The sequence below is a fragment of the Arvicanthis niloticus genome, chromosome 6 (genome assembly GCF_011762505.2).
Source record: "Arvicanthis niloticus isolate mArvNil1 chromosome 6, mArvNil1.pat.X, whole genome shotgun sequence".
Classification (NCBI taxonomy): domain Eukaryota; kingdom Metazoa; phylum Chordata; class Mammalia; order Rodentia; family Muridae; genus Arvicanthis; species Arvicanthis niloticus.
The window spans coordinates 13,618,699-13,645,987 of NC_047663.1; the positions used below are offsets into that span (position 1 = coordinate 13,618,699).

Consider the following 27,289-nt stretch of genomic DNA (forward strand, 5'->3'; position numbering starts at 1 on the left):
GATTAGACACCCACATGACAAGCACGACCCAGTCATCTGATGCTGGACAGCCATTTCATGATGAAATTATGAACTGATCTTTGACATGGTATGAGGTATTTTCCTCCAAAGTAGAAATTGAGATAATCAATATTTGTTGGGGGAGGAAGAAATACCATATATATGCCATACTTAGTAGATGAGGTGAGATAAAATGTAGAAAGAAAACGGAATAGTATAAAATGACATTTTAATATATGAACAATGAACATGGGAATAACATGAACAGGTTAAGCATTTTGATATGATACTACAATCGTGATTCTTATCATTCACAACTTGTAAGACCCTTGCAAAGCATCCCCAAGGCACCCCTCAAGCAGACACCCCTCCCAACATGAGCGGTTTTCAGCATGTGCTCCAATACAAACATGGAGCCAGAAAGGTGATGGTAAAACTTAACTTAGGTGACACAAATAAAGCCAACCAGTGTATGGATGATGCATGTTTTTATGATCTTAATTACACTTAAGCATTAAAAAAAAAAGCCATTGATCTCACAGTTTACAATATCCAAATCTTCAAACCTGCTGGATGAAGCCCTCAGTGCAGCCCAGATGATTTTCATGTATCAGACTCTACCAGGCATGTAGTTACCTGGAAATCAAAAATCCACATTAGGGTTTTTAGTCAATTGTAAAATGTGTTACAATTCTGAAGGAGTTGGAGGTTCAAAAGGGTATTTGCTATCAAAATTTCATCACGTATGCCTATAAGCAACTGATCTTATCATCATCAGGCACACAGAATCTTTTGAAAAGTAAATGATTCACAAGCTCATTCCTTTTATTTTGATGCCAAGTAAGCAGCCCAGTCTGTGACTGCACTTAAAAGCAAAGTTGCCTGACTGAACTGGACCATCAGTAAACATCACCTCGGTTGGTGATATCACTGGGAACCTTCAGGAAGCTTTCCTGCACCTCGAAGCTCTGCACTCTGGGACACTTCATCTCTGTGAATGTTTAACATCATAAAGCCATTGACTTATTTTGGTCAGGAGAACAGTGCCAAACCCCCAGGGATAAGGGACTTTGAAGATGTGAGCCATCACAGAGAATTGCATCATGCTACAGTCTTAAAGAAAGATATGTCTCCTTCAGTCCTCAGTTGGGCCTCAAGACTACACCTTGCTGGACTGCCCAGGTGAGGTCCCTACCTACTTGCCACACCCTGAAATTCCCGAATCTTGTTCTGATGAATCCAAGCCCTGTGATTAAAGAGATGGGTGACGTCTTAAAGACAAGCTGTTCATTAAAAATATCTTCCTTTCAAGATTTATCTTGTGTCTAGACATTTCAGTGAAGACTTGCAGGCCAAGGTAAAGGACTTCAGGGTACACAGCACAACTTAAGCAGAGACGCGTTGCCATCGCTCATACCTTCTGCTTTGGTAGGTGGTCAGCTCTTCTTGAAGAATAGACGCCCTTTTTTGCAGAAAGTTGACCTAGAAAGACATCTTATATGAGAGAAGGTAAGTGCACACGCCAGCACTGCACACACAATATGTTAGGATTTCACTTAGACTCAGACAACCCCCTGATAACACTTGGAGGAAGTGAATATTAAGGATGCATTTTTCTATATCTGGTCACATCCTGTCCCTACTGAAAACCCACCCAAGGCCACAGAGCCAACTACAAACTGTGTCCGAGAGGCCATCTTGATGGGTGCCATTCTGTCTCTGTGGCTCCCTCTCAGTCCTCACGACCTTCCCACCTCTGCCCCTTGGACCATGTCACTCACACTGCCACTCTTTGGCCTGGGCCATTTTTCACTTTGGAACACTTGACCAAAAGTCTCTTTGTCCTCCATTGTTGCCTCAAAAGTCAGCCCTCCCATTGCTTCCCAACTGCTCACAGAGACCATGCCGTGTCCGAAGCCAGCGGTGTGTCCTCTGGACCAGATGCTCTAGATGTTCTCACACCGCCTTGTGGTTATGTTTTCATGGCTGTTCCTAAACCCTATGAGCTTTTTAGGAGAGGGATGACTCTGTCTATCTCCCAGTCCCCAGTTTCTTACAGGGCTGGGCATGTAGCTGGTATGCACTGGCTGTTTAATGAGTGAATGAGTGAGTGAAAAGAAAATTACTGCTTTCTGGAAACCTCAAATCCATCCTGGGGATTCCCTGAGGTTAGGCACAGGGTTGGGAGTGGAAAGAGCCTGAGCTTTTCCTGGAGTTAAGCCAACTTGACTTCCATCCCTGGCTTGGCCTCTAAGGCCCTAGGAAGGTTACTCAGCTCTTGCTGTGTCATCTGTGGTTCATGACAGTTGCTTCCCAGGGTTGGGAGTAGTGAGCTGTGCCTCATAGCAAATGCCCAGTACAGACTTCACAGCAGGTACCACCAAGGAGTGGAGGGCGGGGACAGAAGCTGTTGCCAGGCGTGATTTCTTCAATGAGATCTTTATAGTACATGAGACTACTTTGTAGTATAAGTGGGATCAATGACACCTATATATCAGGCATCAATTCAAAATACCTTATCCAAACACATAAAAACAGTTTGGGGACAGCTTAACTATGGTTCAGTGTAATCAAGAGTCAGTGGCATTTGATCTGCTCAGAATTGTTTACTCTGGGTTCTTTGGTCTGAGCTGAAACCATGGCAACGGCTGGTTCTGAGACATAGTTATGCAAGAGTACAGCTGGTAGAACCAAAAAACGGGCTTGAAAGGGAGGAAAGTGCAGCCTGCCCAAATGGATGTGTATCACAGAGGTCCCTGGGCTGGCTTGCTTAGAATGGTGACCTGCTCTTCATGTTATCCGAGTGCTCAAATGACCCACAGGACAATTGATAATTTTGACAGATGCAAGGATCATACTGCTTTAACCTCCTTCCCCCACCCTGCATTGCAATCGATTGGAATTCCAACAATTTTCAAAAACACAGGCACCTGTGCTTTCAAACTAACTCTGCTCACTCTAGGGCCTGCAACTCCTCCGTGCAGCTGCCACCTCAGGGCCTCATGCAGCTGGCAGCACTTTCTCTGGGTCAACATCCAGTTCCAGGAGGTTGAAGCGGCTTTTATTACAGTGAAATGATACGAACGATAACAGAAGCCATGCAGGTGGGTATTGGATTTCTCCCCTCCCCCACACCTCAAAAATAAGAATCTCCTTTGAGGGTGTCAGGCCCTCATGGCTGACCCCATGGACACTCCTTTGTGAAGCTGACTGGGTAGACCACACCTCAGCACTCGCTGCCCTTGCGTTGTGCTCTGCCCCATCCTGTTTTCATATGCAGAGGCAAGCACAGCAGAACCTAGGAGCAGCCTCCAAAGGACTGGTAGAAAAGGCTTTACACTGTGGCCAGCCATGAGAAACTTCCTACTGTTGGGATTAAGGGTGTGCCCTGCCATGCTAGGCTCCATACAGTCAGTCATTTTACATTCTATAAACACTCAATGTGAGTATTACCAAACTACATTGGTTATATTATTATTTAATGAGCAGCTGCTATGTACCAGGTACAGTTCTTAGCATTCAGAGTGCAGAAACCCTTCCCTTGTGGAACCACTTATATAAATTTAAGTATCATAAGTTTCTCAGTGTGTTGGAAATGGGACTATGCAGATTTCTCACGTAGGAATTGTAAACTCATAGGTATTCAGATGGTGGCACACCCCTTTAATCCCAGCACTAGAAAAGCAGAGGCAGGCAGATCTCTGTGAGTTTGAGGTCAGCCTGGTCAACATAGTGAGTTCCAGAATAATTAGAACTATGTAGAGACATTTTATAAACAAGTGAACAAACAAAAAACCACTGCCCCATCAAGAAACAAACACCACAAACACACAAAAGTACATAAAATACTCACTACATGGTGGGGCACCCCTTTAACCCCAGTGCTGAGGAGGCAAAGGAAGAGCCACAGGGTAAAACCCCACTACCAAAAGTCAAAGCAAAAACGCTTACAACAACAGAAGTATGTTGGGTACTCCATTTGTTTTGAGGAAGGATTTTCCTATGTAGCCCAGGCTGGCCCTGAATTTGTGATCCTCCTGCCTCAGTACCCAAGTGTTCATTTCTCACCTTACTTTTTAAGAACCATACATTTCAGTAACAAACATGAAATTTAATTGTTTGAATATCTTAATGATATTTGCCTTGGCCTTAAAATATATACCTTTGAAAACCATATAAGATATTAGGAAAAAATGCTTCTAAATTAATGACACTTTTGTCCCTCCATACTTTAGCTTAGCAAGGAACCAGCAATGTATCATGGAATGACATTTTGGACCCTTGAACCAAGAAGAAAAGGTGAAATTGCACTGGCCTGTGAATGAATCAAAGTTGCCATGTCTGACCCAGTTTCAGGAGACTAACCCAGCTCATGCTGGTGATGGGTAAATGTGGGATCACAGTGATTCCTGGTAGCAAGGCAGGGTCAGGCTCTTTGCAAGCTCCTTTTCAGAATGCATGCCCCTCCTACATCCTAGAATATTATTCTGCTCTAGGAGTTACCTGTGACTTTAGGGAGGATATGGTGTCCTCAAGTTCTTGTCTTAGAGATGCTGGCATTAACCCTTTGAATTTTGTTTCATATTCTTGTCGTATGTACATTATCTAAAATAGAAAAAAAATATCTTTTATACCCCAGAAAAGTCTGTTTTGAATTTAAGAAATTTTTGAAAAATATCTATTCACTCCCAAACAGTTTCCTATATTTATTGTTAGAAAGCATCAATAACATGACATAGAAATAAATTTTATACATTGATAAGTTGCCTAGCTTGAGCATGTGATTCTGGTACAGATGGTTCCTGGAATAAGACTTTTTCTTTTAAATCCCCTCTTCACTGAGATGGCTCACTGATGTGGGACTCACTACTGCCTATAGCTCCAGTTCCTGAGCATCTGACACCCCCTCCTGGCCTCCACAGGTACTAGGCACACACATGGTGCACATACCTAGCATGGAGGCAAAACACTCACACATAAAATAGAAACAAATACATCTTAAAAAAAAAAAAAAAGCAAATCCCTGTTAACACAATTTTCAGTGTCTTGTTAAGTAAAATACCATTCTCTTATCTCCACTTTCAGGAAAGCTACTGTGCCAACCCTGAGGCCTTGTCTGCACCAGGATGACAGGACTCAACAGTGGTCGGGGACAACTCATAGCATGCCTTTGGTTTGGCTGACACTCTCACAGATTACTAGAGGATTCATACAGTGCTGAGGATGCCAACGCTGTGGGATCTGCACATCTGTGTCCCCAGGCCTCCAACATGGTGGACTGCTGGTGTGACTATCACTGGGCATTGGTGGCTCTATCTGTCTTTAAGATCTAAAGGATAAGTGAGGGTCATGGAAGTGACATCTTTGGAAGATTTGCATGGGTACTACATGAATGCGCATGTACAAAGAGCAGTGGCTCCTACAGCTCTTTTCCTTGTAGCATAAGATGTAACAATGACTAAGGACTGACTACACTGTGTGAGTAAACCTGACGCTAAAGCTGAATGGCAGTGTAGTGTATCCACAGTTCATCAAACAACTGGAAATGAAGAAACGGACTAGGGAAATGCATACGGCTGAATTCAGGTGGGCAGGGCAGGCCTTCGGATTTGCTGAGATTAATTTAAAAATCATTGTCCTGTAAATCCTAATTCTTCCACTAAACTGAATTAAGAAAGAAATGTGTTATAGTGATAATTTTCATTACCTACTTAAATCCCATGGCAACTGTGCTAAAGCAAAGCTTTTTAACATGTAGCTTGTGGTCCCAGATGAGACTGTGGAAAACAAAAACCAAACAAACCAAAATGTGGCAACAGAAAAATTAAAATCAAGCAATTTAAGGTTTTGGGCAGCACTTGCCTATGTCCCAGCTCTTGATTTCACTGCAGCCCTGGTCTGAACACATAAAAGTCACACTGCACACCATGCCAGCATCTCTAATGAACACTGAGATGGACTGGCTCAGAGTCAAGGTAGTCATGTGCAGTGTTTTTACTGCACATACAGTTTTCTGCTCTTATAGAAATATGATGGTTTAATTACAGAAAACAAAGACTTTAATATTTTACCATTGTCATTCCTCAGCATGTATTAGATTAACATCTTTAAAAACATTATTTTTAAAAATATATTTTAAAGATTAATTTTTCTTTATGTGCAAGTGTGTATCTGTGTGAGTATATACCACTTGTATGTGGGCACCCATGAAGGCCAGAAGACGACACTGGATCCTGGAGTTGGAGTTGCAGATGGTTTTGAACTGCACAACATGGAATCTGAGAACTGAACTCAGGTCATCTGGAAGAGTATCCATGATTCTAACCACTAAAACATCTAACCCCATAGGTTCTTTCTTCGTGTGTAATTGTGGTAGCTGCATGCCATGTTTCATAGGTAGAGTCAGAGGACAGTTTTGCAGAGTTGATTCTCTCCTTTCATCTTTATATGGATTCCAGAAACTGCCATGGTAACTACTATTAGCCTTTACCTGCTAAGCTATGTTGTCTGACTAGATTATTTGTGTGTGTGTGTGTATGCATTGCCTGCCTTTAAATGGTATTGTGTTAGAATGTTTGATCTTAAAAACTGTTGAGTTGTTGACTTACATAAAAAAATCATTAACAATTTTGTTTTAGGATTAAAATAGAATTTCCAGCCATTTCTGATATGGTAATAAATATACATCAATCATTTTTTACTGTGTATTCCAAGAAGAATTCTCATTATTGACAATTATAAGGTCAAAAAATTGATAGACTTTGAAAAACATTGAGGATTTTCTACATCACGCTGTATCAAATATTTAGCAAAGATTTAACTATGTAAAAGTAAATAATCACATCTATTTCATTAGTATATAAAACTGCTTCTGTCTTTAGTAAGTGGTAAAATTACATGTATACCAAAGACTTGTTTTAAAGTAAATTTATTTTGGATTTAATATTGGTAAATATTTAGTTTGTGTATTTATTTTACATATCTATATAACTAGTATTATGTAAAATTTCTCAGGTAAAAAGGGTTCTAAGGGAAAAGAATAAAAGTTTAGATTATAAGTTTCTTTTAAAGAATTATGTTATTTCTATTTGTGTGTGTGTGTGCACATGCATGCATGCACATGTTCATGAACATATGTGTCCAGGGGAAAAATGAAATACATACTTTATAAACCATGTCTTTAGGATGGCATTTGCTGAGACTTCTTAGGCTATATGCTGACTAATAATTTTCATCAACACCTGAAATTTTGTGCTCCTGTTTTTAAACTGGACTCAAATGCTTTATTTTGTGCATCTCTATTAAGGTCTGCCTCGTTATTAGGATGTTTGAAGGGCAACTTGGCTGCGTATAAAGTGCTTCACTTCTCCCTTCTTTCTCTTTGAACTCTGGACCATTTCACTGTCTTACCCACCCACCCCCCCATCTTTCTTTTTAAAATTCAGTGTATGAGGTTTTTCTTCTTTTTAAATTTATATTTATTTGTTTATATCCCAAAGACATTTTTCAGCTTTTAGTGATTATCCATGTATTTCTGCATACTGCAACTTCTTCATACTCTGTCTTACAATTTCAGTGACTTGGAGTGAATTAAGAAGAGCCTCTGGAAACTGTAAAATGACCTCACTTAAGAGTGAGACTTGCCATTCGGATTCTGCATTTGGAAGTCCCAATCCTGAATCAAAAAGTCATTATATCAAGCAGAATCTTGATGCTTTAATAAAGTCATGACAAACTTTAGCCAATATGTTTTCATTCTATTCTAAGGTCACTAGTGTTGAATGAGTGTATTCTATGTCAGATATAATTTAAGTGCTCAATGAGGAGCCCCATCATTCTGTTGACCAAATGAGACATACTAAGTATGAAGGGTAAGTGACAATTTGAACTCAGGCACTATGAATTTTAGGCATATTCCTTTTTAATTTTATTTTATTTGTTTAAGATGAAGCTCTCGCTGTGTAACTCTGCCTGGCTTGGAACTCTCTTTGTAGATCATGCTGGCGTTTAACTCACGGAGACTGGCCTGCCTCTGCCTCCTGAGTGCTGGAATTAAAGGCATACATCACTAAGCCCAGCCCAGGCATATATATATATATATATATATATATATATATATATATATATATATATATATGTATATTCTGTTCTATAGTTTAAGAAGTCATTTCAAATATTAAAATATTCCTTGTACTAGCAAAGGAAAAGGAAGTCACTGCCCATTAGAATAGCTTCCTTCATTACACACTCTGTCTTTCCTAGCATAGGAGGGGACAGGCATGCACAACTGATACCCTTCCACACAAGAAAGATTTATTTTTATTTATGTGTATGACTGTTTTGCCTGAATGTGTATCTGTGTATCATGTATGTGCCTGGGGCTTGTGGAGGCCAAACAAGGGCATTAGGTCCCCTGGAACTGAAAGATGGCTATGAGCTGCTGTGTGGGCACTAGGAACTAAACTCAGGTCTTCTGGAAAAGTGGCAATGCTCGAACCACTGAGAATGCTCCTTTCTCAGTCCCTCCCCTTACTGTCCTATTTCTTTAAAAATTTAACATACTAAAGATTTAAACATAAGACAAAAACTATATAAATGCACTGTACTTATTAATCTAAAACAAGAGATTTATAAATCTCCCCAAATACATATTTACAGGCCAGCAGTGAAGTACATATTTGTTTTAAGGCATAAGTACTCTTGCTTCTGTTGCTCTTTAGTTTTCTTTTTCTTATTTATTTATTTATTTATTTATTTATTTAATATTTTATTTACATTTCAGATGCCATCCCCTGTCCCCATTTCCCCTCCCTAGAAAGCCCTATCCCATTCCCCTTCCTCCTTTTTGCTTTTATACATTTTTTAAAAAAATGTTAATCAAAGGCTTTATAAGTTTGGTAATGCTCAATCAGAAGTGTAACCCAATACCCAACCTAGATATATAAACTATCTTTGACTGGTGGAGACACGTGAACATCTGCCTCCATGCCCCCCCTTTTCTTTTTTTTTTTAAAAAAGATTTTGTTTATTTCTATGTATATGAATGTTTGCCTACATGTATGTCTATGCCCCACGTGCATGCAGTGTCTGAGGTCAGAAGAAGGTGTCAGATTCTCTGGAACTGGAGTTACAGACTGTTGTGAGCCAACACATAGGTGCTGGGAACCAAACCTGGGACCTCTGGAAGAGCAGCCAGTGCTCTTAAGCACTGGGCCATCTCTCTAACCCCTGTATGGTTCTTGAGGAAAATAGAGCATCTTGGGAAAGCCTTGCCAAGCAAAGGGCTGACAAAGGCTGACAAAGACTGGTTTGGGGAATGGATCTATGGAAGGCCATGACTTCTGCACCCCTGGAATTGAGCTAAAGAGGTCTGATGTAGAACAGAACCTGTTTCCTACTGCCACTCCTTAGCTGTTCCTTGGAATATTCACCACAAAGAACAAAGTAAACTAGGCTAACGCCACTTTTATGTGGTCTAATCTTTAGAACCTGCTCTCTGGTAAATGGGTACTGCAAAGAAGCACACTGGAGAGGAGTTCTTGGCTTGGCCAGCCACCATTGGACCACCAGGATAATGCACTTGAAAGAATAAGCACGATTGGCCAGTAACTGAGAGGAAGCTGCTGCTGGCCCAGCTCATCCCCACTAGACTTGCCCAGTGCTGTGGAGGTAGGCAGTGCCTTCTTTATTCTTTTTCCTGGTAGTGTAGTGGCCTTTTAACTAAGTTTTCATACAGCCTCCTATCTTGCAATGCCCACTGGTGTCTTCTTTCATCTGTTTGTAACCTATTTCTTCTTTAGCACAGCTAAGCTGTAAATGAGACATACCTCCACCTCTGACCCAGGATGTGTTCTAGTTTCATTTCTATTGTGATAAAAATCTCTGGTCCTACGAACAAACAAACAACTCAACAAACTAAAACCAAGTTTAAAAAATCCAACAATTCAGGGTAGAAAGGATATATCTTAGCTCACAGTTACAGGGTGTAGTCCATTGTGGGGGAAGTCAGGGTTGCAGGAACTTAAAAAACAAATAGCCAGTTACAACACATCCATAGTCAAGGACAGAGAGAAAAGTATGCAAGCATGCTCTCTTGCTTACTTGTGCTCAGCCCACTTTCTCCATTTCCATACAGGTCAAGAAGCCATGTGTAGGGAATGGTACCACCCACAGTGGGCTGGTTCTTTCCATGTCAGTTAACCTGATTAAGACAGTCCCTGGCAGACATGCCCAACAGGCCAACCTGATCTAGGCAATCCTTCACTGAGACTCTGTTCTCAGCTGATTCCAAAGTTGTGTCAAGTTCAGAATGAAAGCGAAATACTTCAATGCATTTGGTGTGAAGTAATGATGAGAAATAAAGCATCACCTCTAGACCAACATGAGACATTAAGTGCTGCTACACCACTCTCTTCTTCCTGCCTCCTGACATTTCTTCTAGTGTTGATTATGGGATAAACTAGCCTGACAATAGACAAAGAAGCAAGAGAAGGTAGAACTGATCTAATCAAAGGGCTTGGTGGACATACAGCTCTTTGATGAAAGGGTAACATTGGCACATGTACTCATATAGATGGGCTAGTGGAATGCTCAGTGTGTCAAGGTGTTTGCCACCGAGTCTGATGACCTGAGTTGATCTCCATGAAGCCATATGACAGAGAGAACAGATTCCTGGCAAATTGTCCTCTGATCTCCACATGTATGGTGTGGTGTGCCCTGCTCACGCTAATAAATAAAAATTTAAAAATGATTAAAACTATTAGTATAGTATCCTATTGCACCCATGAGTGAATATAATAAGCACCAAAGCTTTGGAAGGCTGATTTGTTTTAAGAACCATGGAAGGAAGTTTCTAGGGCTGTTAGGCCATTGCCATCTTACCCTCCACTCCCAGCAGTCTCAAAAAGCAGCATGTATAATGTTCGTCCACATTTTTAAACCACATCACATCTAGTGAGAGCCTAGCTTCCCTTGGGCCACTGTGACACTCATTCACCTTTTCACTTTCCGTACTCTGACTTCCTCTATCAAAGTCCATTTGGAAACCCAGAGCACTATAACCAGGAATGGCACAGTGAGACCGGGCTGCATTGCAGCAGCCTGGCTTCCCCCAAGGCATGACACTAGCAAGAATCTGTTAATTTTTATAAAGGACTATGGAGACAGGCTATCCCCAACTGGAGTATACTGTTAACACTGAAAGTTGGAGAGGGGAGATGCAGGACTCTATTGACTATTTTTTTTTTTTTTAATCTCTGTCTCCGCTGGTATCATCTTAGTCTGAAATGTATGCATCTTACACTGCAAAATTTAGGTGTGCTTTTCAAGTAGAATCAGTTTTCAAGTCTTCTCTGTTATCAAGAAGGCCTTGTGCCCTGAGGCCCTGCCCACCTCTCACTAGTTCCCCGAAAGCCTGGCTTCTGAGCAGTTACTTTACTTATATTCTTTCAGTTGGTCAAGTACCCTGTGCGTTTATCCAACACAGGGTCTTCTATATAATGTCTTCCTTTTTACTAAAAGTGATTTTTAATTTTCTATCTTTAATTAAAAAACAATGAATTAACTAGTGTGTGTGTGCTTGTATGCAGGTGCCATAGCACAAAGGTGGAGTTCAGAAGACCACTCTCAGGAGTTAGCTCTTTCTTTCCACCCTTGTTGAGGCAGTCAGTATTGCTATTTCTGCTCTTGTGCTGTCCCAGGCTTGCTTGTCTGTAATGCGGTGATTCTATCTCTGTCTCCCATCTCAAAGTAGGCATGCTGTGATTACAAATGTGGACCACTGCACTAGGCTTCTGTTTTTTTAGTGTGAGTACTGAGGATTGAACTCTGGTCATCAGCCTTGTGTTGCTAGTACATACTAGCAACCACTGACCCACTGAGTCATCTCTTTAGCTCTAGACTCTTTCTTACTTTGTGGAAGTTTGTCACTGCATCCATCCATACATCTGGATCCTGAGGCTTCCTGTTCCAGGTTAATGATAAGGAAGCTAGTTGTGGGGGCTGAAAGAGACTGCATGGCCTAGTGCCTGGAGAGGGTCTCCTTGGTGATGTCCATGCATGTCTTTTTTTTGCTGTGTACACACAGACAGTGAGCTCTGGTCTTTTTCTCTTTTATAACATAGGCCCTCATCCTGACTTAATTAGCTCCCAAAGGTCTCATCTGCAAATTCACTGAGGACTGAGGGCTCACCACATGTGTTAGGGTGTATGTAAGCAGGCATTCAGTTCATATGGGCAGATTGTCTCAGGTCTCTGCCTATAATTTGGGTCTGTAAATAGAAGACCATTATTTGATGCCACATGACTGGATTTAAGGGAAGGATGTCAGCTTACAACTCCATCTCTGGATTGGATTTCTACCAATTAGAAACCTAGGGAGGTTCAGGGAGAAGAAATGATGTTTTTAGTCACTGTGGGCGGATTTGCTCATGAACCTGTCCTTGGCTTATTGGAAGGCTGTAAAGCAAATGGAATGTGACTGGTGTGTGGATCACAGTGGCAGGAGAAGAGGAGGAGGAGAGTCAGGCTCACAATATATACTGTGCTTTTAAAGAGAGGGGCAGGGTGAGCAGTGTGGTGGGTGGAGGCATGGGTGAGCAGGGTGGTGGGTGGACTTCTCCGGAGCTTGAAGGGCAGGTCGGAGGACATAGGCAGGAGCCAGGCACAGGAGGGAGGTTAGCTACCTGCTATTGAGAATAATTAAACAGAAATGCAGAGGGTTTTCCTGTGTATAGCAAAAAAGTTCCTGCATTGGCACTTTAGAGGAGTAAGAATTTAGAACTTACATGTCTGACTCTCTGGTTTGAAGAAAAAAATGAAAGAAAACAGTGTAAAAGATGATGCAAAAAAAATCTGCAGTGCAGCAGAGAAATGCAATGCCTTCTATGAAATGTCATCATTACCGGGGTTAAGGTGTGCTGTGTTGCCACAGCAACTGCCAAGGAAGATCCATTTTAGGAAGGGCGCTTGCTCTCTTTGCAGCACAGCTCACAGGATTTGAATCTCAAATATAAAGTGAAAACATCAAAGAACCATAATTTTCTTAACAATCTTTACATACTCATTCTTTGCTCTTTTTTCAGCATAACTTCTCTTGGCTCTTTGTTTTGAAGGATGTCTCCCTGCCTAAGAGTGCAGCTTGCTGGAAGTCCTCCTTTGCCTGTGCAGATGGACCAGTTTCCAGCAGAAGGGAGGGAAGTGGTTCCTGGTTAGGCTAGACATCCCCCAGTTCTGCAGGCAAGTCAGTGTCTGGAGAGCAAAGCAGCTGCTAATCTCAATATTCAACAGGTAACACGGGATAGTTTTGGGAAATGGTGACCTTTTCAGTGTTCTGGTCCTATGGAAAAAGTGGCTTCAGAGTAATGGAACCATTTGAATCTAGTGCTTTGATGACTGCTAAATGCTCTAAGTCAGACAATTCCCTAACATTAAAGATGAAACAGAGGCCTGTTGAGGCTACTTAGAATGATAACACTCTTAGGAAAAATGTGGAAAGATGCTCAAAGAGAAAATGACCAATAACTGCCAAGCCTGCTCATGAGCCAAAGAGTCAAATACACAATAAACACTGAGGTTATGAAATATTACACATAAATACTACAATTTGGGGCATTTGCATATAAGCTGTACGCTTGGCAGCATCACTGAGTGCTTGCACATGGCTATGTGTGATACCTGGAGCTGCTCACAGCATCTCACCTGGTGAGCAATAGGGACACATTATGTTGCTGTACAGTTATCAGTCCTATAGTAACTGGAATTCATCTTTCCTCTTCTCTGTTCCACCCAAGGTTGGAGAGAAGAGTGTGACAGGACCTAAGTCAATCGTGATGTCACAAATGACTGATTAAGACTTGGGCACATGCCGGGCGGTGGTGGTGCACACCTTTAATCCCAGAAAAAAAACAAAAACAAAAACAACAAAAAAAAACAAACAAAAACAAAACAAACAACAACAACAACAAAAAAAAAACAAAAAAAGAAAAGAAAAGAAAAGAAAACAAAAGAAAAGAAAAGACTTGGGCACATGATCCAAATCCTGGCACCCAAACTCATGAACAGCACATGGAATCATCTCTTTGGCCTCATCTACCAGCCCTTCCCCCAGGGGATGTTGGACTGTTACTGCTGTCTTGCTGTAGTGGAGTGAAAAAGGGACTGCAGTAAAGCTGCTCCAGGGGAGGATGAGTAGGACCTGGGCCCTTTAACACACTGTTCCTGAAGTTAGCGTTTTTTTCTGAGATACTCAGTTTTTGTCAGTTGTGATCATAATAGTTGAGATCAAAACAATGTAGAACAAGCAAAATGTCAACTTGCATGATGCATGTTGTATCCACTAGACCAAAGGTCTGTGAACCTCAGGTTGCAAGTTTACCAGTGTGGTAGTGCATGCCTGTCATTCCAGCTTCAAGAGGCTAAAACAGGATCACTAAGACTTTGAGGTCAGCCTGGGCTATATAGAGACCCCTATCTTATCAAACACATAAAAATCAAAAACTCAAACCCATTCAAACTGAAACCAAAACAAAACTTCAGTCTGTAGACCAAGTTGGCTACCTGCCAGTTTTGTAAATAAAGTTTTACTGGAACACAGGTTGTTTCTGAGCGACCATGGCAGAATTTAATAGTCATAGCAGGGCCCCTATGGCTCCTAAGCCTGAAAATATTTGCAACTTGGCTCTTTATACAAAGTTGGCTACTCCTTCAACTGTATGCACTACCAGTGGCACAGGGTAGAGGCTGTGTTAATTTTGTGATGGCTGAACCCAGGCTTAGCATGGTGCCTGGCTTAGCATGGTGCCTGGCTTAGCATGGTGCCTGGCGTATGGTGGCAACTCAATACATTTGCTGCTGAATGAATCCAAACCTCAGTTCCCACCACTGCTGGTGTTAAGTCGGTCTTTATCTTAAAATGACAGGATCCTCAGAAAGTCTAGAGTAAATTAATCACAAAAGCTTTCCCTAAATACAAAGAGTAGATTCTTTCATCATGGAATTGCAGTTCTTAATCAGCACAGTGGCTATTAATAAGTAGGCCAGCTTCAAAGCTGAGAAAGTTGGAGGCAAACACCCAGGCCTACAGAGCTGCTGAGATCAAAAGGGATCTTGGAGATTCAGAGAAGGGAAGGCGGGAGTTGGTTTCATCTACACTGTTTCCTTCTACCCAGCCTCGCCTTCACTACTATCTGACCTTCTACAGAGGGATGACAGGAAATGACCTGGGACTCTTTCTTCTGTAACAAAATGCTAGATCTTTTCTGCCTAGAACTCTCTCTTTCTGTTCTCATTTCTCATGTTTCTCTTCCTAATAATATCACTCTCAATGTTTCTTCTTGGCCTAGGTTGGCAGGTCCCGTGAGCACTTCCCTCCTTCCATGAAAGGCTGGCTTGGGTCTTAAAGACCTCAGCTATGCACAGGAGTTCTATCTGCAGAGGAAATGAGAGAGGATGATTTGTGGAGGCTGGGAGGTAGAAACTGAAGGGAATGCTGGGAGGTAGACACTGAAGGGCTTGTATACCTGGAGAGTTGAGTCTACATGAGCCAGAGGTCAGTGATCTCTCAATTTTATAAAGCACAGCTCAGAAAAGGCTTGGGAACAATAAAGTTTGGAGGAGGGACACAGTGACTTTTACTCGTATTTACAGGGTCTGACCTTCTTAAGAGAATGCTAGTTCTATCTGGTTGAAACTAGACTTCCTGTTAAGGTAGTTTCTATTACCTAAAACCTAAAAGCAAATGGGCGGGGGGGGGGGGGGAGGGGTAGATAGGGGAAGACTTCTCAAGTTCATAATGATTTTTAATAAAAGCCTGAAAGATTTGCAGGCTGAAGCTGATATTCAGTGTGGCTGAGGGGAGCTTGGAATTCTATTGATTCTTGGGCATTGAAGTGAGGTCAGAACACTTGACATATAGTAAATGTACAAGAGGGTAAACGGCTGAACAAATCATGGTTGAGTAAGTATGTGGGATCTTGGAATTGTGATGGACAGTAAAGGTCATGCCAATAGGGTTAGATTTAATGAAGCAGGAAAAAGTTCAGAAAGTGAAGGAAAAACACATTCACAAATATTTGATACATGCCGGATACTATAGGAAGCACCTGACATATACTCTTTCCCATACTGTAAAAATATTTTTAAATCTTTGCATAAAATCTGAAAGATAAGATGCCATTACAGCCAACATGGAAATGGCTCACAGTGGTCGCTAACTGCTAGGAGAGGAGAGACACTGGATATCTAACCCCACACTGTCCCCTGTAACTGGGAAGGGGAGGAGAGGAAACAATGAAGCTATAATTACAGCAAAGACATCTCACTAGAAGGCTAGCCTGGGGTCCTGGGGGTAGCTGCTATTGTGATCTAAGAAGTTGAGGTACTCCTCTGAGATGTCACCACTGAAGCCACAGAGTAGAAGCTGACAGCAGACTTTGAGAACAGCAAGAGGGAGTGAAAGGAGAGTCTACACCTCAGCTGGTGTCTACACAGCAGCTACTATAGGACAGAGTGATAAGGAGATGAAGTTGGCCTGAAGTGGGTGGAAGAATGACATGGTCTGCCTTGCCTTCCTGGGATGCTCCAGAGACATGGTCATGAGGAGGTATGACCATAGGGCACGGGGAAAGCCAGAAGTAGAGACCTAACAACTACAAGCTAGAAGAGGTAGTTAAAGTTGAGAATGGGAGGGCTCTCTGACTGAGGAAGGACAGCACAGGACTCTACTGAGACATCCACATTTAGAATGGAGGAGAAAGGGGAACAAAGAGAGACCAGGAATGCTACAGAAGAAAGATGGGTCTATGTCTCTAGCCAGTGAGGTACGGGACTTGGGGTCTCATAAAAGACAGGAACAGGCAGGTGGCCGATGCAACTGAGAGGTCGAGACAAAGCAACACACCAAAAACAAAACCAAAGACAGCAAACAATAAACACAACAACAAAACCCAAAACAAAGTCCTGTGATTGTCTATCATGTGCCTTGAATGTCATTACCACAGAAGAAACAGCGACCTAGGGGGCATATGACTCACAGGAGACCTTGGTGAGCAGTGGTTCTAGAAATCAAGGGGCTTTAAGATGGGGTCAGTCTCGGTAAATACAGTATTTTCTGTTTTGAAGCAAAACTTAAAAGGTCTACATCTAAATGCTAGCCAACTTTCATTCAGAATACCTGATTTAGTCAAGAGATTTTTCTGACCTGGTTTAAAGGCATTTTTTCAAGAGGCAACCTATGGCTGCTCTTTCTTTTCTGCATATTTAAACTCTTGACAGCTCTAAAGAAGTTAAACCTCTCCCTCAAATTACCAATTACCTCCTTATGTTTGAGAAGGTATCCTATACAAAACACAAAACAAGATTACAAAGACAGCCATTGACTAGCTGATGCACCCAGGAACTTACTTAGGCAGCTCCAATTAACATTAATGAGGATTTTGTGCAGGGATCCCCTTACCTCCTCACTAAATGGAACAGAAACTCCACAACTTCACAGCAGCAAATTTCAACATACCATTATAAACAGTCATTGGATAAATGCATGGGCTAGTCACTTTTGCACAACAGAGGGAAGAGGATTTTCCTTCAGTTCAAAGTTTGGGAGCACAGCATTTTCCAAAAGTTTCACCTATTCTTCTTGAAACAGGACTGATCAGGAATAATAAAATAAGAGAAATAATGAAAACACCCAAGAGGTAATATTTGCTTTGGACACAGAAAAATAATGGGCTTTTCAGATGGGTAAGGGTGTAGGAGAAGCTGCTGATGCTGGGGAGAGGAAGTGTGAGAGCACAGTGTGTGGCATGCCCAGGAGCATCCTTTGCTTGGATGGAGGTCAGGAGTAAGCAGATCAGGGATGATGCAGTTAGGACTTTGAGCTCACACCCAGGCTTTCTTGTTCTTAGAAAATGAGAAACTCATGGTTTCTGATTGGTGGTTGATGTCCTGATCCCCAGGATAGGGACAGAAACCTTACCTTGCATTTTTTTTTTTTTTTTTTTTTCTGATCTATTAGCTGTAGATCTGATCCTTCACACTCAAGTAAAAACACTACAATGGTTTCCTCTAGCTCCAGGTTAAAGACTACTTCCTCTGTCCACATCATCTAGAATCTGTCATCATACCCTGAGCCTACCTTCCCAGCCTCATGCTCAAGCAATGATGTTTCCCAGCAAAGTCTTGACCACTTTTTCTAGTCTTTCCACATATTATTCTGTGTCCTCTATGCCTTTCCTACCTCTCAAGTAGCTGGAGAACTCTCCATGCTCATGGACTGTACCCTCTACTATGATGCCCTGGTGTCTGCAGCATCTCACAGTTATTACTGTTACAATGAAGACAATTGATATTTGTTTTCTAAGTCCTAGGTAACACTTAGACTGCACTCTCATGGAGACATTATACTTCAACGAATCTTCCTGAAACACCCAAGGATACACTGACAGCTATTTACTAAACAAGAAATAGGCTTAGAGAAGTTACTGTTTCATCCAAAGTCACACAGACACTTAGTACCTGAGTTGGGAACTGTAACTAGGTCTTCTTTACCCTAAAGCCCATGCTTTTACTTCACTGTCACATAATATTGTAATGATTGATTTGCATACCCCTTTCTTCTACTAGAAATGCGAGTTCCCTAAGGGGAAGTTCTGTGTTTAACTGGAGATCAATGGTATTTAAGAAGTAAATAAGATTAAATCATTATTTCTTTGAAGTTTGAAAGAATTCTATGGATTGTTTTTGCCAGCATAGAGGCATTTTTACTTTCTATAAGCTGGCATGCACATGAAGCAGAACACACCCCTGCATCTGGCCTCTTGAATCACCTGCCCCAGGTGAGGTGGAGTCTCTTTTAAGAGAGGATGATGTTTGTATTTTCTTTTTTGCAAATTAGATCAACTGGTAATGAATATTAACTTGGCTTGGTGGACGCTGATTTACTCAGAAGTATGATAGTACAGCAGGTACTAGGAGCTTACTTTTGAAAATGTAAGTGTAGGTGTACCTGTAATTCCAGCATTGAAAGGCTCGGTCTGGGTGATCATGAGTTTGAGGTCATCCTGGGCTGCACAGTTAGTCCTAAGGTAGCCTGGGCTATAGAGTGGAAACTGCCTCAAGAAGCCAATAATGAAAATGAAATATATTAACAAACATGTTGCTTTTGACTTCATTAACACCAGCGCAGCCTTAAGAGACTTCCCAGGGAGAGAGACTCTCAGCTTTAGATTGAGCAGGAGGCTTCACTGGTTGACCGTTTTTTTTCATGATCATGTCTATTTGTGTGCTCTTTCAGGAATGTCTCTGTGCATTCTTTATAAAACTGTCGCCCAGATCTTTTAAAAACACATCAAACTAACAAAGGTCAAATAAAGAGCAGGCATATTTTGTTCTTTCAGTTGAAGGCATTTCTTTACTATTAAAATATGTAGTGAAATCTAGAAACAAATTTTAATGATGTCTGAATTTGGGCTACAGAATTGACAAAGCAAAAATCTCTCAAGAATCAGTGGAGTCTAAGGCCTGTGGGAGACTCATTGGGCATCTTTTTCCTGACTTCAAGGTTGCAAAAGATTTACTATTTAAAACTAGAGGGAGGAAAAGTTCTAAATATTGTCATTCTCTCTGTTTGTTAGCCTGTGTGGCTGTCATGTGGGAACTGGGAACTCTGAGCTCCATAGTGATTTAATTCTTTCTCTTTAACTTGTACATATATTTCAAACCAACACTGGCAGCAGAAACTCTAAGATGCAGGGGTGGGGGTAGGGTGGTGGTAAGGACAGCATTTTGTCTTGCATTATTATAGCATACTAACTTTCCTTTTTTTCTCTCTCTCCTTTCCTTTGATGAACTCAATTATGTTTCCTCTTTGCCACAGGAAGCGTTTTAAAACTAAGACAGGTGAGCCTGAGACTCGTACAAAGATGGCTTATGCAGTGTTTGTTATGTCCAGTGATCTTGAGATAACAATGGTTGTATTATGAACTTAATCTGGACTTCAAATGCCCCTTAAAGCAAAGCAAATGTGTGAAGGAACAGTAACATTTTGGGCTTTCTGAGGTTTCTTATTTAGTCTATACATAATATAACTTGAGCTAATTGTGGCTCACATATGGTAGCTGTAAGAAGTGTGGGAGGAAATGTGGGGGCCAGGGTGGCTGGATCAGGGTCAGCTGGGCAATGTGGCAGGGGGGTGGGCTGGCTGGTCTCAGGCATGGAGGCCTGTGAATACATTTTGAGGGTTTGGTAATAGGTTCTTCTTAATCTATGTCATTCTAATCCAGTTTGATAGCAGAGGCTGGTGGCTGGGTCTGGTGAGAAATGGCTAGGATGGTGGAGTTGCACAGGGGAGGCCCCGCCCATACACCCCTGGAATTGGAAACTATAATACTTCATGACAGGGTGCCCCTCTTCATTTCCTTGATCAGTGCTGAACAACTGGGTTGAGGAGAACTAGGCTGGGCTATGCATAGAAAACAAATGAAATCCACAAACATTACACATCCAGCTCTGGGAACAATGTAAGTAGACTAGAAATCCAGGGGAGGACAATCATCTCTGGGTCAAGAGCTGCTTGGAAAGTCTGCAGGAAGAGGTGACTTTTGGGGTGTGCTCCCAAAAGTGAGTAGCACTTGGACGGTGAATTCTGGGTGCAGGAACAAGTGTGAACTAAGGTGCTGTGAGTGTGGCTAGTGAAGGCCAGCCCAGTGATGCCCAGGGTCCTCAGAGCGAGCGCAGAATGAGAAGATCTTTGAAGAGCTGGCATTGGGCTCAGATGCATGGGTCGGAGCTGTCTGTTCCAAGCAGAGCAGTGGGAGGGTGACCATTCTGATTTAGGAAGTCTCTCAGGTACCAGAGGCAGCTGGGAAGACGCCATTTTGTCCGACACAAAGGGTTTAGGATCACAGATGGCAGCAGGGAGAAGGAGAGGAGAAGAGAACTGAGGTGGTATTTTGATAAAGAAACAGAGCTAGATGAAGCAGATGATAAAACTTCCAGGGAACCAGGAAGTCAGGGCAGGGCCCCCGAAGCAGAAGCCAGAGATGAATGCTACTTACTGGCTTGTTCAGCCTGCCTTCTTGTACAACCCAGAACCACTTTCCCAGGTGACACCACCTATCATTGGCCAGACCTTTGAACATCGATCATTAATCAATAAAATGTCCCAGAGGTTTTCTTACAGCCCATCTGATGAAGGTATTTTCTAAGCCAAGGTTTCTCTTCCCAGATAACCAGCCTGTGTCAAGTTGACAAAAGATTAGGCAGCACACCCCATCTTTATTTTCTTTGGCTGCTGTGGTTAGAATGCCACAAATGGCGGCAGATCAAACCATAAGCCTGCTTCTCATAGTTCTAGAGGCTGCAAGTCCCAGGTGGTGTCTTCTTCCTGGGTCCTCACAAGTCAGAGACAGCAAGTTTCCTTTCATGTCTCATCTTAGAAAGGCTCGAATCTCATCATGAAGGCCCCAAACGCTACACTGGAGACTTAGGGTTGTTATTGATGTTGTTGTGTGGGTATGTGTGTGCTGGGGGGAGAGGGGGGTAGGAACACAAACATGTTTAGTCCACACTATTCCCTAGTCTTACTGCTTCATTGCAGGCTAGAGGTATTTTGCGCTCCCTCACTGTCTTTTTCGGGCCCAGCCACACCAAGTGGCTGAGGTGAGGTGTGTAAAAGGGAATTATTACCAGCCTCCCTCCTCCTGCTGGAGAGCACTGGACTCCTCTCACCATTGCAGACTGAGTATGTCATGGCCTCAGGACTCACATGCTACCTTGCAAGTCAATCAGTCCATGTGACAGGACTTCTGCCTCCTGTCTCACTACTCAGGTTCTGCGAGGGTTAGAGCACAGGGCAGGCAATTATGAGCCTCGCACACCTGAAGGAGCTTTTGAGGAGGGGAACTTTCTTCTGTTGGTATGAATCTGGGGAAACAGGCCCAGGAACTGAGAGCAATCGTCTTGTAGCTTTGAGAAGGACACCTTGTAGAGAAGGAAGTAGAGGAAAAAGAAAAGAAAAAATAAGAAAGGAAAAAGGCAATAAAGCTAAGAAATGAAGGGAAACTGGCTCTTAGTCATACCACTTGAACTATTGCCTTAGGCTTCTCTTGAAGCCAACAGGAGTTCTCAGTTACATGAGTCAAAAATTTCTCCTTATTGTTTAAACCAGTTTGAGTTTCAAGCAGTTATTTCTAATAAACTGACTGAGGCCAAGGCTCACTACCAAGAGCCTAGGTTTTGCACCCTATGGGCTGGCCCAACCAATCTGTCAGTGAGGTAATGAGAACCTCTCAGTTTAAGGCAGCTAAACCCTGCCAGGCAGTGGTGGCGCACACCTTTAATCCTACCACTTGGGAGGCAGAGGCAGGTGGATTTCTGAGTTCGAGGCCAGCCTGGTCTATAGAGTGACTTCCAGGACAGCCAGGGCTACACAGAGAAACCCTGTCTTGAAAAACCAAAGGGGGAAAAAAAAAGGCAGCTAAACCCTGATGGTCCAAACCAACGTCCACATTCTCAACTACCTTACCGTTTCCATGGCTCCTCTCCCCCACGCAGTGCCTCCCAGGGTTTGGAACTCCTGAGCTAGGTCTCCTCCCGTTGACCCTTGCTGTCTTTATCTAGGCTCTAAACACTAAAATCTTCTGTTGTGGGGTCTTCTGGTCCAATTCCAAATCTTGGTATTCCCTGTCACATGCTTGCTACAGAAAGTAAACAAAAGAGCAGTAGCACACACTTTTAATAGGCTCAACAGAGGAGTCAGGCTACTTAAGCTCGGTGAATCCTCTGTACTGTGTGGACATTCTACTGCCTCTAGTTAAATGTGTGCACACAGATCTGTGGGACACCTGTGTCTCTGGCAAGCCAATACTGCTGCTGATCTGCTAATGACTGGTACCATTTAGGGCCCAATCATAACCATTTGGTGAAAGTTTTTGGAAGCACCCAGGGAACACCACAGAAAATAAGTTGATGCAAAGACAAGAGGTTCAGTTACTTGCTGTGTCTTAACCGATACAAGCCATCAAAGCATTAATTGTAGGGAATACCATATTAATCAATAAAATTAGCAAATGGGAGTGACCAAAGGGCAGAGCCACTTTAAATAAGAAGTACTCAATCTATCGAAAACAAAACCACTGGCTTTGCAAAAGAAATTCTAATAGTTTGCTCTGTTTTTCCTAAAAAGCACTAATAACTAATGGGAATATCAACTTATAATTGAAGAGAGGCACACTGCACTTGCAGCTTTTGTAATTGAGGCAACATTCCTTTAAAATCGTGATAGTCTGGCAAGCCACATGCAAGGTGCTCTGGCATCTTTGTACTTTTCCCCCCTTTATTTCAGATTTATATGAATGAAACATGATGACTAATTCTTCTCTTTGGATCCTTCAGGATATTATTTAAACACAGGCATCTGGTCCAAGGGAAATTTAATGCTAAGTCAGAGGAGGATTTAAAAAATAGTTTACATCTGGTTTTCTACTACCCATCCCTGGAAGGCTGTAGTTTGGATGGAGAAATGAGCATGGGGCTGGCCCTGGGCTCCACGCCGGTGGGGCTGGTTCCTTTGGTGTAATGCACACCATGGTGCTCCCTTTTATAAGGGGAAGGATTAATGCCACCTTCTTTGTAGCAATGTCATGACCTCTATAATGCTTCTTAAATTGAGGACAATGATGGACCCACCAAGCCTTAACACGTGATTTAAATCTGATCTGACAGTACTTAAACCCAGAAGTCCAGAAGGCTAATGGTTGAACAAGCTTGGGAAAATGTCCAGAGAACCAAAAAGAAGCCTGGTGAATTAGAGAGAGAGCAGTAGGCAATGAATAGGTGAGGAAATAAGATGACAATTTTTGAGCTGGTGTCTGATATAGGAATGGTCACTGCTATATATCCTTTGTAGTGTCCAAGGGAACATTTTATATTTCTGTTGCTTGTATATCTATAAATTTATTTTAGCAAGACTATGAGCTTTAAACATAGTCTTCCTATAAATGCACACAAACATGTATTTTTTGAGAGGAATATAAGAGAGGCTAAAAAATAACAGTGGCACTTTAGGGTGGTCAACAAATTTAAGTACAAGTATATTTTAATTTCTCACATGTAATTAGATTAAAATGGAGACAGATTAAGATCAGAGTATAAGGTCTGTATACACAGTATAAACGTTAACATCCAAAACCTAGAAGAACAAAATACACAGAGATGTGGTATCACGTGGGAGCCTAGTAGTTCAGCTGGTGGTGCTGCAGCAAGCTGCCTTGTCCACCCTCCAGCCTGTGGCTGTCCCATGTGCATTCTGTTCAAACTAACCAACAGCAGTGGAAAGGCCACTTTCTGCTTTTTATTTTGTGTTTAGTTTGTCAACAATCATACCTTGGAGACCCCTGTGCTGTGTGCTTGGACTAAGTCCCAGGGTACTTAAATTATGCTCAGCCACTCAATACACACGGTGAGCCAGCCTTCTGAGCTAAGTCGGGAACCTCCCACCCATCCACGAGACCTCATTGCCACAGTGACTTGGACTTCACTGCTCTTCTTTCTGCAACTTTGGTATCCTTCACCTGGGAAATCCTCTGCAGAACTGAATGTTATATCATTCATAACCACAAACAGAGTAAGGCAGCAAAAAACGAAAACGAAAACAAACAAACAAACAAAACAAAACAAAACAAAACACACCCTAAAGCTGCCTGCCTCTATAAGGGTGCTCTTCCACCCACCCACTCCCACCTCACCACTCTAGCAGCTCTCTATGCTGGGGCATCAAGACTCCACAGGACCAAGCCCTTCCACCACCACCACCACCACCCCCCACCCCGTGATGCCAAATAGGGCCATCCTCTGTGGACCAGCCCATGTATACTCTTTGGTTGGTGGTTTAGAAAGATTCTTTTTTCTTTTTCTTTTCTTTTCTTTCTTTCTTTCTTTTTTTTTTTTTTTTTTTTTTTTTTTTTGGTTTTTCGAGACAGGGTTTCTCTGTGTAGCCCTGGCTGTCCTGGAACTCACTCTGTAGACCAGGCTGGCCTCGAACTCAGAAATCCGCCTGCCTCTGCCTCCCAAGTGCTGGGATTAAAGGCATGCGCCACACCGCCCGGCAAGATTTTTTTTCAATCCACTTTCTCCTAGCAAACTCTTCAGGGAAGGTCTAATGTTTAACCATTTCAAGGTGTAAATTATAATAAAAAATCCAATTGAAAAATAAAAGTTCTGGTTTCTGATAGTCATACTATGTCCTATAATTCCATTTTCCATTAGGGGTCAGGCAGGGGTCATTTTGGGAAAAAGGCAGATGGCTCTTCCAGCTGTCTTCCTTAAAAGTCCCATGATGAGGGGAAGCCCAATGTTCTTAGTGTGGCCTACCGTACTGACTAGTTCTTTCCTTTTAAAAAGAGCTGTCATGATACTGAACCTCCACACACAGACCTACCCGGAAACCTGAGTTTTGTGGCAAGAAATTAAACTTAAATCTGAAGTACCAGACTGAGTACTAGTAATGCTGGTGTCAGTGGGAGGGGGAAAGAGGTGTGGCTTGTGATGGGGATGTGCCAATCATCTTAGTGAGTGAGAACTCATGACTTGGACCACGGTAACTCACTCAAGGAGAATCAGCAAGGCAGAGAGAATGAATAGCTGGGAGAAGTAGGGAGCACAGACCAGAGGGCAGACAAAGACCACAGCAATAAAGAGATGGGGAGAGGAAGCTTCTGAAAGGAAGAAAACCAGGATATTCTATGTCAGGAGCACACTGCAAGCTCACTTTAGAAGAGCCTCTTCCATGTCACCACCCTTCAGAGGTTCTAGAACAGGTTCAATGATGTCTAGCACGTAGTAGGTGTTCAGTAACTATAAGTGGTTTCTCTGGTTCAAAAGAACTTGTTTCTCCCTTTAGTGTGGTGCATGTCCTTTGAGAGACACTGATCCTTAAAAGAAGATTCAAAACCTTTTGCATTCTGCTCATTTCAGATGTACACTCATTAGACCATAGCAGAGGCATGGCCGGCACAGCAGGGCTCTCTCCTGCAGGACAGCAACCTTCCACTGTCTGACTACATTCTATTTGTTTTGTAATGGTTGCAATTTTAAAAATTCTTCATAACTGATACACCCAGAAGATTTTGATTTGTGGCAGTATCTTATACATAACTGTAAACTGTTTTATCATGAAATGCCACCTGTTTAAAAGCTGAATTCCCAAAAGTGCCAAGTTTATAACACTTGAAGTGTTCTTCAGGCTTCAGCTTGGCCTCAGCTTCTCCCCAGCTGAGATTTTCCTGCAAGTCACAATTGTGAAGAAGGAGTGGTAACTGACCCCCCAGTGCTGGGGTGTAGCTCATGAGGGAAGCATGCTAGAGGAATGGGTTTGCTCTCTAGTACCAAAAAGAAAGGGAGAAAGAGACAAAAACATTTAACCAACACAGTTCTTACACTGATTACAGTCAATTTCCAGCAAGCTTCATTAAAAGTTCAGTAAGATACTAAAAAATAAGCTACTTTAAAATGAATGACAATTCAGTAGACCGTACTTCAGAATGATGGATCTGCTCACTCGGGGTATGAAGCTCTGTGTTCTCACTTGACTTGAGTTCCTGGCCTGATTTCCCTCAATGATAAACAGCTATAAGCTATGAGATGAAACAAAGCCTTTTCTCCCCAAGCTGGATTTGGTCCTGGGGTCTTATCACAGCAACAGAAACCCTACCTGAGACAGACAAGAAACCCTTGATGCTACAGTCCAACAGTTCCAGAAAGGGAGCTGGGCAGGACACGATTATGCAATAGGGAAGAACACCCTTTGGCTTCGAAGTAGGGAGAATCTTACCCTTGGAAGATAGCCTTTTGCTCATTGTCTATGAGACTCCATGATGGGCTCAAAAGGGAGGAACCAAAAAGTCACTCTGTGAAAAGGAAGCTGAAGGGAGTGAGGATCCTGTCTCATGTTTGCCACAGTGTTCTGTGTCTTTAGTGGTAGAAGCTCCCTGTGCCAGCAGGAGATGATCTGTTCATCTCTTATATGGCTAAAGTTGACTGTGAGGCAGACATATTTATGATGTACACATTGATACTATATAATAATAATAATAAATTATTAATAAATAATAATAATAATAATATTATTATTATCTATCTATCTATCTATACTTATTCTCCACTCCAAAGAAGTCTTGATGTAGAGTGAAAAATTATAAAAATCATTTTATAAAATGTATATAGGCTTTTCTCTAAGCCTCACTTTAAAGGGCATGGAAAATTTTCTCTGAAGCAAGCTAAGAATGTAGACTGGCTG

General features: G+C 42.1%; 1 protein-coding gene across 3 annotated transcripts in view; it reads right to left on the bottom strand.

Annotated features, from left to right (window-relative positions):
* Positions 1-215: 215 nt before the first annotated feature.
* The window catches only part of Cep112 (centrosomal protein 112), a 407,052-nt gene continuing 379,978 nt past the window's right edge, over positions 216-27,289 (bottom strand). For all 3 annotated transcript variants that reach the window (XM_034505950.2, XM_076935566.1, XM_076935567.1), the window contains 3 exons: positions 4,504-4,605; positions 1,418-1,482; positions 216-636 (listed from right to left, as the gene is read on the bottom strand). In XM_034505950.2, coding sequence (XP_034361841.2) covers positions 633-636; positions 1,418-1,482; positions 4,504-4,605 — 171 coding nt within the window. In that variant the 3' untranslated portion in view covers positions 216-632. The remainder of the gene's footprint in view (positions 637-1,417; positions 1,483-4,503; positions 4,606-27,289) is intronic.